This window comes from Medicago sativa, chromosome 7 (genome assembly GCF_051527215.1).
Source record: "Medicago sativa cultivar Bolivia chromosome 7, Bolivia_mono, whole genome shotgun sequence".
NCBI classification, from domain to species: domain Eukaryota; kingdom Viridiplantae; phylum Streptophyta; class Magnoliopsida; order Fabales; family Fabaceae; genus Medicago; species Medicago sativa.
The window spans coordinates 21,009,383-21,025,030 of NC_140755.1; the positions used below are offsets into that span (position 1 = coordinate 21,009,383).

General features: G+C 33.1%; 2 protein-coding genes across 2 annotated transcripts; both read left to right on the forward strand.

The window, feature by feature from the left end:
- Nucleotides 1-455: 455 nt before the first annotated feature.
- On the forward strand, nt 456-3,460 carry LOC146904973 (aquaporin TIP1-3). The gene is made up of 3 exons (XM_085722779.1): nt 456-757; nt 1,807-2,057; nt 2,822-3,460. Exons 1-3 carry the CDS (start codon nt 625-627, stop codon nt 3,194-3,196), a joined length of 759 nt encoding a protein of 252 aa, XP_085578905.1. The 5' UTR covers nt 456-624; the 3' UTR covers nt 3,197-3,460.
- Nucleotides 3,461-5,920: 2,460 nt separating this feature from the next.
- On the forward strand, nt 5,921-8,162 carry LOC146904974 (F-box protein At2g39490-like). Its single transcript, XM_085727116.1, has 3 exons — nt 5,921-6,877; nt 7,431-7,583; nt 7,694-8,162. Exons 1-3 carry the CDS (start codon nt 6,056-6,058, stop codon nt 7,913-7,915), a joined length of 1,197 nt encoding a protein of 398 aa, XP_085583242.1. The 5' UTR covers nt 5,921-6,055; the 3' UTR covers nt 7,916-8,162.
- Nucleotides 8,163-15,648: the final 7,486 nt, after the last annotated feature.

Here is a 15,648-nt window from a genome sequence, read left to right on the forward strand (position 1 = left end):
GTTACACTCGAGTAAGAAGGGTGAATACATAATACATTGATGATTAATATTGAAAGTATATGTGGCCAACACTCATGATTTACTTTTCTCTCACTAATATAAAAAATGTCTCCTCACTCATCACAACACAGACACAATTCATAAATCACACCAATTCCATTGCATCACCACTGTATTATTATAGAACTTAAACGCATTAATTTTTTTTTTTTTAAACTTGGTCAGTTCTGTTTGTCCTCATATGTGAGGTTACCCGTAACTTTTGATGAAAATATTACACAATCACAACTAACCAATGTCTTTTAAGATCTCAAATTTCATCTGCAGCTACATTACATCACAGCCACATACATGGCAAAACTATGACCAAGTAGCTCACTCACTTCACTACCTGCATGCATGGCTTGCACATATAATTGTACCTATACAGTCTCATACAGTGACCGTTTCCTTGGCCGTTAATTTTGGTATTTAAACACTAAACAAAGCTCTTATAGTTTCCCCTTGATTTCAACCAAATTATACAGAAAAGAAATATAATCAAGAAACACATAAATAAGAATCTGATCTTCTCTTTTGATCTGTTTCTATAGGTTTCGATTCTTGAACTAATTAATAATAATAATGGCAATCCATAGAATTGCAATTGGATCTCCTGGAGAGGCTGGTCAACCTGATGCAATTAGAGCTGCATTTGCTGAATTCTTTTCCATGCTCATTTTTGTTTTCGCTGGTCAAGGCTCTGGCATGGCTTACAGTGAGCAAGCACTCTACATATTCACTTAAAACTTGTGTTTTACTACCTTATCTTAATTTTCCCCATCCATTCTATTTATTCTTTTAGGTAGAATCGACATTTCAAATTGTAGGTGTTTCCGAGTGTCAAACATGTGTTAGCGTTCGACGCTAACAGATGTGTTTATATTGAATCACTCTCAATTTCTCAAATTATTATCGGTGTCTATGTCATCGTCTGTGTCACTGTTTCATGAATGGACATGTCATGTTTTTACAATTTTGTTTCCACCATAAACATTTCCTTATTACCTAAGTTCCGGATCCGGTTCCTCTAAACTAAACAATTCACTTTAGAGTGTAAAATGAGTAGTATCAACCATTAAGTAACAAACAAAGGAAGATATCGTAGGCAAGTCATGTCAAATCACGAGTTTGTTAAAATAACAACTCTTTATTTTCACTTTAGAGGATTTAAAAATCCCTATATTCTTACACTTTCTTTAAATGAAGGAAATTGTTATCAATTAAATTGATATTAATTGTCATTTTAGAACCGTTCCTCAGGGGATTTAAACTTTGGTTCTTAATGTTAAAAAATTCAAATGCTTACCACTGAGCAAACACCTCATGAACATCTATGTTCTTGATTTCACCGCCACTAGTTTAAAGATAAACTTCAGTTTTCAGTAATTTGAAGTGTTAAATTTTTTATAAGACAAAGTAGTAAAAATCTTTCACGCATTTAATAGTTCACTGTAAATACTTAATTCTGGCTACATAACATTTTTGTTTTTCTTTTATTAACAAATAAAATTGGAGAATGGAGATTTTATCATTAACTATAATGAGTACTGAATGATTATTTTACTAACACCTTTAAGGAGATTTGAACTCCGCCCCCTTAAAGTTACAAGGTCAAAATTTTACCATTGAGCTCGCGCCTAACGGACTCCGTAACTTTTATGCTAAAATTTTGAGACTATATGGTTCAAGAATAAATTTTTTTCATCCATTTTGATGCATTATTAAGATGCTAGTAAAATGACTGATTGTTGGTTATTTTGGCAGGCAAACTTACCAACAATGGCCCTGCAACACCTGCTGGTCTCATAGCTGCATCACTATCTCATGCATTTGGACTATTTGTTGCTGTTTCTGTTGGAGCAAACATCTCTGGTGGACATGTGAACCCTGCAGTCACATTTGGTGCCTTCATTGGAGGAAACATTACACTTTTGAGAAGTATTTTATATTGGATTGCACAGTTACTTGGTTCAGTTTTTGCTTGCATTCTTCTCAAGTCTGCTACTGGGGGAATGGTAACCATTAATCTTCAGCTTTAAACGCTAATACTTATGAACTCTATGAAAGAATGACATAGATACAAACATTAGACACGACACTGAAACATAGACATAGATAATATTTCAAGAAAGTATAAGTTATTGAATGTGTCGTGTCAAATATATTAGATATTAGACAGACACAACACATGCACATAGACGCCGATAAAAATTCGGTGTTGTGTTGATTTCGGACACATCGCAGACGCGTGTGAAGTTGTTAATTTTGGTCTGACCCAATAGCCCGCTCGAATTGGCCCATATTTTAGACTAGGTTGGGCTACTTAATTACAACAAGTCTGAAAAAAGCAGACCATTTTGGCCTATTAGGTTAGATTCTGCCTCCATTCCTTAGTTATGGATGTTATAACTTTTTTCTTGTTTCAAATTAATGATGTCTTAAGAATTAAGGTCTAATTAATCCTTCTATTTTATGACTATAACCCTTGGTTGGGAGAAGTAAACTAAAATCTTGATACTGATTAAAGAGTGTATTTTAGTCCAAAATATATATCAATGGTTATTTTTAATCTGTATGCACTAACCTAAACATAAATAGGTATGGTAAAAGACATAGACACGACACTTAACACATAAACGTAGACATCTATAATAATTTAGGAAAATAAAATTAATTAAATGTAATCACATGCACCATTGTAAGATACTAACACATGTCAGACACTCAAGACATTCTACTAATGATTAAATTGATTTTTTTTGTAATTTGCATATTGCAGGAGACATCAGCATTTGCAATATCCTCAGATATATCAGTATGGAATGCACTTCTTTTTGAAATTGTGATGACATTCGGATTGGTATACACAGTTTATGCAACAGCAGTAGATCCAAAGAAAGGAAATATAGGAATTATTGCTCCAATTGCAATTGGTGTTATTGTTGGTGCAAATATCTTAGCTGGTGGAGCATTTGATGGTGCATCCATGAATCCAGCTGTTTCTTTTGGGCCTGCTGTTGTTAGTTGGACATGGACTCATCATTGGGTCTATTGGGTTGGCCCGTTTATTGGTGCTGCAATTGCTGCTATTATCTTTGATAATATCTTCATTGGTGATGATGGTCATGAACCCCTCTCAAACAGTGATTTCTAGAAGGAAAATACTAGGGTTTACGACGTTGACGAAAGAATGCGAATAAATCTGATCAGTCAATTATCAACTACAATGTGCGCGGTTTCTGCTAAGATCAAAATTACCGCGATTTCGCCTTTCCAAACAATTACATGTAATGTTTCATGTGTTTCGTATGTTATATCTATCGTACTAAGTAGCATTCCTCTTTTTAGAATATATATTGATTTTAATTATTGTATGGTTTTTTTCTCCATATTGTGGAGGGAATAAACTGTTGAAGAATTTTCAACTCCTTTAGAGATTGTTAGGAATTAAAAAGATTGAGTACTTAATATTTTTGTTGTAGTGTGTCTTACACTACCTCGTCAATGATATTTTATTGTAGTGTAAGACACACTACAACAAAAATATTAGTTCCTAACAAATGAATTTCAACTCCGCGAGTTCTAGTGTGTCTTACACTACCTCGTCGTCAGTAATATTTGCCGTTTTAAAAAAAAAAAAATAGAGACAAACAAGGACATTTCAGGATGAATATTTTTTTACTTAATAGTAAACAAATTTCATCTTATGAGCAATTTTTTCTTCTTCTTTTACCTTATATTATTTCCTTTATACAATAAGGGCAACTACGATCTCTTTTAAGATACTTTGAAATGCTTGAAGTGAATTGCTTATTTACTTCGAAACTATTTTTCAACAATAATTTAGTAGTACAAAATAAAGGTTACCTAACTTGTTCTTGTGTAGATAAGGGAGCAGACAACTTAATTAGAAATTAATTTTCATATATTTGGATTAAAGAAGCATGGATTTTTGTTAAAAATTTGCAGCAATTTGCATTCTATTAGTACCATTTGAAGAGAACATCTAACTCTTCATATCAAGTCATGATAAAGTGATTCAAATTCAAAGGTGCATGGATTCATGAATGCACATATGTAAACATGAAAGAATACATCTTATTAATTTGAATTTCAAATCCATAAAGAACACAATCATTAAACCAAAAATACAACACCAAAATTTTGCAAAATCCGTATAGCAAATGTTAGTTTGGACACCTTCATTTTAGTTAGTTTTTGAGATGAAATCCAAACATATTTTATATTACTTTTTATTTATCATTCTCATAGTATTTTATTTGATTCTATAATTTTAGAACTCTCACAATATTTTCCTTTTTCTTAAAAATATTACGAATGTACGCAATGAAATTCATCACACTATAGTCATGAGCAAAAATTCAGCCATTAAACCGTAAAAATAGGAATTGCATTCTACAACAAATAAATTCAAAAAGGAATACTAATTAGTAATTAGTCTCAAACTTCTTTCCTTCCATCACTATACCTTTACTTTGACCTTTAACATATACACCCTCCGGCCACTAATATAAGCAAAAAACTACATTTTAGATTCATTCATTTAATGATGCACATAGTCTCTATTATAGACCACATACATCATTAAATGAATGAACCTAAAATGTAGATTTTTGCTTATATTAGTGACCGGAGGGTGTACTATATTTCTAGAACATGGCACAAATAAGCTTTCTAAGGAATAATAATAAAAGACTTGTCAAAAAGTCTATGTGGGAATGAGTCCATCATCTCTAGCTACAAGATTTGCATCAATTCAAATCAAATAAATTTTAACAATCCTCGACCAATCGAAGCATCTTTAGGTAAATTTTTTGACAATAATTCATAATTCTTAACTTGGCAAATTTGCCAATTTCACAAGCTACTTATTTAAAAGCCACCGAATGCATTATTTCATGGTTCCACATTTGACCAAACATTACTTGTTGCCACAATAAATGCATTTTATAGCCTCCAACACCGATTTTATTTATTTTGCTCACTATATATGGTTGGAAATAAGTTAGTCCTAGGTATTTACTCCAAAAATAAAAAATGTTAGTTCGAGCTATATTTTGTTATAGGTTTATTGAGCATGAATGTGATCTTTATGAAAGTTTGGTATAGTACACTAAATAGACTATTTCCATTAACATTTTTAAATAAGTAATATCACCTATTATTTAATTAGACAAAAGATAAGCATGGCCAATGCTGTTTTTAAATATATTTTAAAATCAATTTATATCATTTAAAATACAAATTGCATAATCTTTGTAGGAAGTGTGAGCAATGGTTGACTCTTTGTAGGAAGTGTGACCAAGACAACATTGCCAATTTCAATTCTCCTCCACAGACTAATTGACTTTGTAGTTTCCCTAATTATAAATACTCCAAGTCCTACATGACCTGCATTTAATTATTATTATTATTATTATTATTATTATTATTATTATTATTATTATTATTATTATTATTATTATTATTATTATTATTATTATTATTATCATCATCATCATCAATTGAATATCCCAAATCAATCGTAGATGTAACAAAAAAGAGATGACAATCGTAGATACTAGATACTAATTCCTAGAATGAGAAACACTTACATAATCATAACCATAAATTATAAATATTTGGGCGCACACATAAATGAAAGAAATTAAAAGAGAAATAAATTAGTCACATTATTTTTTTTTATTTTTATCTTTAAATTTTTCTTATTCAAGCGTGTATGTACCTACGTATATTTTATTTATGTTTGTGATCAACTTAGACTTTCTCTTCCTAGTTATATGGACCACATAGTCTTTTCTTGTTTTAACACTATTTTTAGAGTTATATTAGGACTTGAAAGAGCTTACTATTAAACTTGTTAAGCTTGAACCATCTTATCGACGCACCATTAGATTAATTTTTTCTCATTTAAAGGTAAAAATACAGATGTCATTATATATCTTAGTTGATTAAAACAAGGCATAAAAACCATATTGAAACAGCAGGTTCCATGGAAAAAGACAATCCTTCAAAGGATTTATTTAGCAACTTACCAAAAGAGATTATTGGGCGCATAGTTTCTTTTCTACCAAATGAATCATCATTGGAAACCATCCTCATATCTACAAGGTGGAGAGACTTATGGAATGAAGCTATTGTTAGATATGGAACAAAAGAAGAAATCACTAGTGTTGTTACTAAATTTCTTACAAGTTTTAATGATTTGGATCCATTAAAGCATCCAAGAAAGCTTCAATTCCACTATGAAGATGGAGTATTATTGGCTACTATTGCAAATAATAGTAAGCTTCTACTAGATTTCTCTCCTTTGAAGAAAGAGTTCATTGAAAATATTCAGATGCATTATGAGTTTCACTTCAAGCTCAATAACCAACAAAAGATAAGCTACAAATCTTTTACTTCCAATATTTTCTCACTCAAATCTCTTTATTTGAAATCAATAAGCTATTTGACTAGTGAGGTAGCTTCATCCATTATTTCAAGTTTGGACCATCTTGAGAATTTGGTAATCATTTCATGTAATGGATTGCAATCTTTGAGCATTGACTCCAACGTTGAGCTTCAAAAGTTAACCATCTTGGATTGTTTACAATTGAAATATCTTCACCTTAAAACTTCTAAACTCAAATCATTTCAATTTAGAGGACCTCTTCCTTGGATTTTGCCGGAATTTCATTTCAACCTTTGTGATGCCATGCTTGATTTTAGATTAGGACCAAGCTGTGGTAAGTTTAAGACTAAGGATTTTGATGCAACTTTATTGACAATCAAGAACTCTCAAATTCTTACACTTTGCAGATGGACTTTTGAGGTATGCTTGCTCACTATTGCAAAATTTTACTTATTTTGTTATATTGAGAAATTGTAACATGATTAATTTGAGTCTAGTATGATTTCTAGTAAAAAAATTCTCACCTAGCTTATATTACTGGATCAAAACCATGGACCGAGTTTTTTGCGGTCATTGAAATTTAACATTAGTACAATCACTCATTTGGCCACCGTTGGATTTGTTTCTCTCACACTCTTCGTCCTAGATTCCTTGTTGTATAAAATATCACGCAGTTACACACGATAATTAATCTTCGCTTCTAATTTGATATCTAGTTGTTTCTGATTACACTAGTATGTTAATTTTAAATAATCTCATACTTTAATATTGGAGATTAGATGATTGAGATATGTAATCTATTTTTAGATTAGATTAGATGGTTGAGAGTTTTATTTTAAATAGATATAGATAGAGATGGATGAGCAAAAAATATTTGCATTCCAAAAGCTTGTAGTAGATTTTTCATCTATTTTTTTTTTTTTTATGAAGAATGTAACGTTTTAGTTTAATCCCACAAAGTTTTACTTTGCAGGATCTAATATGGCCATCAATTTGTCCTCCATATGGATGCTTTAATTTCTATAACTTGAAAGAGTTAAGGTGGATTGATAAAGATGAATATTGCTTGGATGCCTTATTCTCCTTCTTGAAATTATGTCCTTCCTTGGAGCAACTTTTTGTTACCGTATGTTTTTTTTCTTGGGGAATAATTGTAGCTCTTTTCTACATTTTTTTTGTTAATACAACTTTCTTAATTACATTTTTTTCTTCCTTGTTTCACTAATTGAGGTGCAGATTGATGCTAAAAGTTATTCAGCTGGAAGGTCCGTTTCATGGTTCATGCAAGCAACTAAATGCACAAAGTTAGAACATCTAAGTTTGATAAAGTTTATGGGATTTACAAGTCAAAAAGATGAAATTTCATTGGCAAAATGTTTGATTCATCTAATCAAGGGAAAACTTCCAAAGATAACCACATCAGATGGGAGTTGCTTGGATTTAAAGTTCTTGAAGTGATTGTTCACATCAACCACATTAAACTCAGACTTTCTTCATGTAGTAAAGAAAGGAGAATAATAAATAATAAATTTCTCACGGATTTAAGCAAGATATTACAAATGAATTAGCTAGTTATATATTTTTTTTTCTTCCGTTTTTTATATTTTTATTTCTATTTGACTTGATCAATTTTGTGGATAAACAGAGCAAGTGATGTAATCTAATCATTTTTCTTACAATATAGTCTTATTGTTTTGATTTAAAATGTACAAGAAATCTTATTAAGAATGATCGGTGCAAAGGTTTGTCTAACGGTGTTGATTTAAGATCTTGGAATGTGCTTCTCTCAAGATCCTAAGTTCGATTCCCACGATGCCAATTTTGGCAGGCTAATCCATACATAGCAAAACAATGGCTTTAAATGGGGCTCCTAAAGGAAAATCATATAACAAAACATAATATACGTTGCGGATAAAATAAAATAATTTCCCTTTCAATGGATCCTTATGAGTGGACATGATCCGGGATTAAAGTATTACATCTTGTAGTGCAGTTTCTTTGATGTCAAATTAAATGCATGATTATTTCCTAAAAAAAAGAAATTCAATGGATGATCACAAGCACCACTTGATTGGGAGGACCGCTGCACAGTCCACACGAACAAATTCGTTCAATCATAGTGCTAGTTGCTTACGAATGAAGACTTAGAGAGAGCATGCGATTTTTGGGTTTCTGAATTGTGGAATTTGGTTAAGTGTTATCTTACTTTAGCAAAAGAATTCTATTTATAGAACCACTTGTTTGTTCAACTAGTCATATGATCACTACTAGGCATATGTAAGCCCAATAACCCAATCACTTTTGTTAACTAGTTAGCCCGACATACTAAACACACCCCCACATAATAAATCTCACTTGTATCTCTCATTTATATATCCTTTTGTGTGTGACTCTCTAAGTTATTGTAACACTGACAATAATATCAAATCTTATATTTAATATTACAGACAGTGAGCGGTATCTGGCAACACATCACTACTATCTAAGTGACAAAAATGTCATGTGATCAAATGAAACTTTTATGTGATAACGATCATGAGTATTAATATCTTTTTTCCCTCATGTCTATATTGAACACAAGGAAAAACATGGCATCCTTGTTCAATTCAATATTGTGCCCTTAGACATTTCTCTTGTTATGTAGGAGGGAGAATTTCATCTAGGTCACTCATGTCCCTCAACATGATTCATGAAGTACCCATCAACGGATTTTATAGTCTTCCTGTTATGGAAGACATTTGTACGTGTAACAGCCCGATTTTCGGTAGTTTTATTTTATTATTTATTTATGTGTGTTATATGTGCTCTTATGTGATTATTTGCCGCTGCGTGTATTTTTGGTTGGGAATCGTAGAATTCGGTGTTAGAAGGGTATTTTAGTCATTTTGGACTTAGGGGCATTTTGGTCATTTTGAGGGCAGTGGCAATTTTGTAATTTTGCAGAAAGTTATTTTTTTAGTGTTTAGTGGAAGTTATTATTTTACCAAGTTACTAGAGGGGGTGTAGTAATTATTTTAATTACCGTTAAGTGACCGTTAGTGTTATATTTTACCGGTAAGTGAGTAGTAACATTTTGAGGTTGAATTAGAAATGGGTTAGGCCCATTAAGGTTTGTGAGATAAGCCCATTAAGTGAGCCTTTATAAACTAATGTTAGTGAGAAGAGATAGGGTTACAAACATTTTCATTTCATTTTCATTGAGAAGAGAAGAGATAGAGGCTAGAGGGAAGAACAAGATCAAGGGTTAGAGCTTGAGGAGGGGATTCATCATCTAGGAGCTAAATTGAAGCATGGGTTAGAGAATCTTGGCGCTAGAGGTAAGAGGGTTAGGTTTCAACCATAATTCATCTTTTTTTTTTCTTTACCCATTTTTGTTAAATTGATGAATTGAACCTAATTGTTGTAAAATTCGTGCATAATTGTTGTTGTTATGTTTGAGAACATGATTTATGTGATAATTGTATGTTAGTATGTGAATTAACATGTTTAAATGCATAGTTGTTGGTGCTTTGTGTTCTTGAGCAAGTTTGATGAGAATTGAAGTTGTGGTGTTGAATTGTGCATGAATTTGTGTTCATTAGTTGTTGTTATTGACTTGGAACATGTTGTTATTGAATTGGTGCTTTGGGTACCAAGATTGATGAATTGATGAAGAGATTTTGATGTTGTTAATTATGCCATGAGTGTTCCATTTAATGAAGTTGTTGTTTTAAGAGTTTGATGAAAATGAGTTATTCATTGTGGATTGTGATTCTTGATGAATTAAGGTGAAATGTTGATGTTGTTGTGTTGGTATAAGTTTAATGAAATTCTGTTTTTAGTTATAAGATTTGGTTGTGAAAAGTTTTGGAAGAAACTTAGGTTTTTATGTGAAGAGCTAGTTAAGTGATTTTGGAATGAGAGATGATTTTTCAAGTTTTTTTAAGTGGTGGTTATAAGGGGTTTGATAATGGGTTAAGTTTTGGAGATGGTGGGGAAGTATTGGAGTGGGATTATGTGACTTAATAGCAATTATTTGAGAAAATTCGTATTTGAAAGTTGATTTCTGCATAAACTGTTGCTGTCATAATCATGAAGCGATTTCGTGAATCATGAGGCGATTTTGACAACAACATCAAATTTTTCTGCACAGTCTGATGCTGTGAAAATCGTGAAGCGATCTTACTGATCATGAAGCGATTTTAACAGCCCAGAAACCTCAAAAATGCATTTGTCTTCAATCCAATCGTTTCCAAACTTATTCCTAAGTATAGGGACTTCTCTCTAATCATCTAGGGGTACTTTTATGAAAGAAATAATTTATGTTTTATGAGTTCAATTAAGGTGTTTAATGGCATTTAACCTATGAGGTGATGGATCTAACTTGTTTTGTTTTGAAAATGGAAATTTTTGTGAAAAGTGAGACGAACTTCGTGATTTTCATGAATTTGTCCTATTTGGCCGATGAAATGCTTACGTAGCCTCTACTGCACGCACAAGTGACTTGAGAGGATACATGGCATAGGCAATTGAACTCGTTTACTTGGTTTTGGCTTAGGTGCTCAATTATTTTCAATATTGTGATTTTTGAGACGAACTTGATTGAAAATGATCATTGAGGGCCAATTGCTTATGAACCCTCTATGATTAGATTGATATGATTATGATATGATGTATGAATGGTTGTTAGGTGATGAATATGATGTTTGTGATCATATGTTGTGATTGTTCTTTTATTTGGAATGTAAGGAACTATGTGGAGATATGAACTATATGATATAGTTGGATGATGATTATAGCCGTTGACTTATAGCCGTTGATTATAGCCGTTGAATCGTGGTGAACATATGCATTGTGGATTGAGTCATATGTTCATGCATCATATGTCGTGTCGGATGTTATATCCATATTGCCGTTGACCGGATACTTGTATCCATATTGCCGTTGATTATAGCCGTTGATAATGATGTTTTTGTTGCATCATAAGGTGACGACCTTGGAGGAGTTTGGTACCACATGCATCTAGAGAAGAGTCTAGAGCATCATATGCATTTGATTAATTGATGAGTCGTGTCATAAATGAATATGTGACTTGGTGAATTTGTGTGTTGGTGAATGTTGTGATTATGTGGATTGGTGTATATGTACATTGGTGAATATTGTGGAGGGTTGTGAATAATTGTATTATGCTCTAATTGCATGTCTTAATTGTTTGTGCTTATACACTTGGTGAATCAATTGATGATGATTATTTTAATAATAATGAAGAGGTGAGATTTGTATATGCATCTATACATATATGATGTGGTGGTGTTCTTTGTTAATGATGATGGCTTGCTTATAACTTCGATATGACAAATTGTACTTGTTGAGATAAGCATGCTAGATGAGTAATGAAGTGAGTAATGTTTTCATTGATTGATGTTGATAAATGATGAGCTTTTGTTGATGACTTGATTAGAGGTTGAATATGTATGCTATGCTATGATAATAATGTGATAGCTTGAAATGTAAGTGATGAGGGATAATAATGATCATGTGATGCTAGTGTTCTAGGAGGGAGGGTTATGTATATGTGATACGTGTATGATACACTGATTGATATGAACTTGGAATGATGATATGGAATGGATTGAATGGTATGAGAATCATGAATACTGTGAATACATGTATGATTTGTTATTTTGTATTCTTGAATATATCAATGTTCTTGTTTAAATCTTTTATGGATTATGATGATGTAATGCTAACCCTCAGTGGTCTGTGGTGGACCGCCTGCCTCTCTGTATGGATGGGTAGACGGCGTGCAGGATGCTTAGTTGTTGCTTGTTGATGCCGAGGAGTGGAGTTCCTCTCTTTACATGCAAGTGTCTAGATTAGGGCTCTGATCTAGGGTAGTTCTTGCATGTTGTTTTATTTAACTATGTATTTGGAGTTGAGATATTCTGTTATTTGAGATTTGGATGATACATTTGTATTTAGTTTGGAGATCCAGAAATTGTTTATGAATTATATGTTGTTCCGCTGTTATGTAGTATAACATGATCTTTATGCATGTATGAATTGTGGTTTATTCGGAGACGTAGCATCTATTTCTAGAATATTTCTGATGTATTCGCGCGTTTTACCGCTTAATAGAAATAGGGTGTTACAAGTTGGTATCAGAGCCGTGGTCGGTCTTGTCCAGGCCAAAACCCGTTGATTTTCCTGTTTGTATGCGACATGTACGGAAGTACTGTCGGTACTTGTTTTGCTGTTCCGTTCTTTTAGGTGGGTTTGAGCGTAGTGGGGGAGTAGCAGGTTGTTTCAGGTTTGTTGGGTCTGGCAAGGGAAGGTATCTTTGGCTGCAGAGGCTCAGTTGGTTGTGGTTTGTGTTAAGGTTCATGTTGATTTTGAGTTGGATCTTGTGTGTCTTCCATTGAAGCATATGGACGTAATTTTCGGTATGGATTGAATGTTGACTTTTGGTGTTAACATTAATTGTTTGACCAAGAGTGTAACGTTTTCTAAGCCGGTGGCTGAGGAAGGTGGGAAGTTCTTGACCGCGGAGCAAGTGAAGAAGTCCTTGGATGGTGAAGCTAGTGTGTTCATGATGTTTGCTTCCTTGAAGGAAAGTAGTGAGAAAGGAGTTGGTGATTTGCCGGTAGTGCAAGAGTTTCCAGAAGTTTTTTCGGACGACATTACCGAATTACCGCCGGAGAGGGAAGTTGAGTTTGCAATTGATTTGGTTCCGGGAACGAGTCCTATCTCGATTGCGCCTTATCGGATGTCTGCATCAGAGTTGGGTGAATTGAAGAAGCAATTGGAAGAGTTGCTTGATAAACAGTTTATCATGCCAAGTGTTTCGCCGTGGGGAGCTCCTGTATTGTTGGTTAAGAAGAAAGATGGAAGCATGAGGTTGTGTGTGGATTATCGGCAGTTGAATAAGGTGACAATCAAGAATCGGTATCCGCTTCCGAGGATTGATGATTTGATGGATCAGTTGGTTGGCGCGGAGGTGTTCAGCAAGATTGACTTGAGATCAGGATATCATCAGATTAGAGTAAAGGCGGAAGATATATCCAAAACTGCGTTCAGAACGAGGTACGGACACTATGAGTATTCCGTGATGCCATTTGGAGTGTCTAATGCGCCAGGTGTCTTCATGGAGTATATGAATAAAATATTTCATCCTTTTCTGGACCGTTTTGTGGTGGTGTTTATCGATGATATTTTGGTGTATTCTAAGTCAGAAGGATGGAATGCACCACTTATCACTATGAGAATAACTTATAAATTTACATAATGTTCTATGTACCATTCTCATGGAGGGTCAATCTAATAAAAATATTACTCCTAATTTTATATCTATGTGAAGACTTGATAAGTCTTTATCCATGACGCGTAAGATGTGATCATCAGTCTATCCACATGATAATCACTATACTTTAATGCTATCTCACTTCACACTAAATCTTGACAACGAATGTTTTAAGAATAATATCCTTATATTTAATGGGGTATAACGATTAAGTCGTACATAATATTCCATTTAAACGTACTAACTATTATAGAGACTTTATTATTTGAAAACATAAACATAATAAATAAACGTCTAAATAATTAATAAATAATTATTCGATACAAGCATCAAGTTATAATAAAATTCTAGATCTTTAGCTCTTACACCAACATCCCTGCAGATCAATGATAGGATTGAACCCCTGAGGTCTTTAAACAAGGTACTATATTTTCAAAAAATAAAATCTAATTCTGTCAAAAAAAAATTTAATTAAAAATAAGCAGGGTCATTTTATGGTTCTTTATTTTTTTTCCACACTTCTTTTTCATTGATTTTTTTCTACCCTTTCCGGTCATATTTTATTTATTTTCTCTTAGTTTACGTTGTTTCTTCCTTGTAAATTCAGTGACGAAGACAACAACATTTCTACGAGAGAACCAAATATAAAAAAACAAAACAAAATATTTTTAAAAACTAATATATTAAATTTAATCTAAAAGAGAAAAATCATAATAATTTAATTTAGAAGGAAAAAATCACTGTGTGCCGAATGATATGGTTGAGAATTGTATTCCGAATTTAGCAAAGGAAGATGATAATGATTTTTTATGTAAACTTCCCTTGGCCGAGGAGATCAAAGGGGCGGTCTTTGATCTGAATGGAGATGGTGCGCCGGATCCGGACGGTTTTGGTAGATTTTTTTTACCAACATTTTTGGAATATTGTGGGTGAGGATGTTGTCCATTCGGTCCAAGAATTCTTCAGAACGGGGGTGTTGCTGCCTAATTTAAATTCAAATATTCTTATTCATATTCCAAAAGTTCCAGGCGCTGATTCTTTGGGTGATTTTCGATCGATTACTTTGGCTAATTTTCAGTTTAAAATTGTTACTAAAATTTTAGCTGATAGGTTAGCTCATATTACCATGCGGATTGTTTCGGTTAATCAACAAGGTTTTATTCGAGATCGACAAATGTTTTAGTGTGTGATTATTTCTTATGAAGCCATCAACCTTTTAGATTGTAAGTGCATAGGAGGTAATTTGGCTTTAAAAGTTGAAATTAAAAAGGCTTTTGACACTTTAGATTGAAATTTTCTTCGTCTTGTGCTTCAACAGTTTGGATTTCATTTGACGTTTATTAATTGGATTATGGAAATTCTTCACTCTGCCCGTATATCTATTTTGCGGAATGGTAAAGCCATTTGTTTTTTCCTTGCTCCCGTGGAGTTCGACAGGGTGACCCGCTCTCCCCTTTGTTATTTTGTCTCGCCTAAGAAGTGCTTTGTCGTGGCATATCTTTGGCTCTTTCGACTGGTCATTTAAGTCCCATGAATTAGGTATGAATTTTTATACTCATGTGCTGTATGCGGATGACATTCTCATATGTTGCAAGGGTTTGAAGCGAAATTTTAGGTGCTTGCTTCATATTTTTCAGTTTTATTCTTGAGCTTCAGGGCAGTTGATTAATTATGCTAAGAGCAAGTTTTATGCGGGTTCCATGTCTCGTGCCCACATGAATTCTCTTTCTAACTTGTTGGGGTTTGTGCTGGTACAATTCCCTTCCAATATCTTGGTTGCCCCATATTTAAGGATAAACCGCGAAGTATTTATTTTCAGGCTATTGCTGATTGGATTAAGGTGAAATTAGCTACTTGATAAAGTGTTAATGGTTATGTGGTTTACAACAAATGAACCAAGCACACAAATTTA

Excerpts from the sequence above, each read along its gene's own strand:
- LOC146904974 (XM_085727116.1), top strand. The coding sequence starts at position 6,056 with ATGGAAAAAGACAATCCTTCAAAGGATTTATTTAGCAACTTACCAAAA. Across the intron at positions 6,878-7,430 it reads TTTGCAGATGGACTTTTGAG|GATCTAATATGGCCATCAAT; the intron begins GTATGCTTGCTC and ends TTTACTTTGCAG. Across the intron at positions 7,584-7,693 it reads TGGAGCAACTTTTTGTTACC|ATTGATGCTAAAAGTTATTC; the intron begins GTATGTTTTTTT and ends ATTGAGGTGCAG.
- LOC146904973 (XM_085722779.1), top strand. The coding sequence starts at position 625 with ATGGCAATCCATAGAATTGCAATTGGATCTCCTGGAGAGGCTGGTCAA. Across the intron at positions 758-1,806 it reads AGGCTCTGGCATGGCTTACA|GCAAACTTACCAACAATGGC; the intron begins GTGAGCAAGCAC and ends TTATTTTGGCAG. Across the intron at positions 2,058-2,821 it reads AGTCTGCTACTGGGGGAATG|GAGACATCAGCATTTGCAAT; the intron begins GTAACCATTAAT and ends TGCATATTGCAG.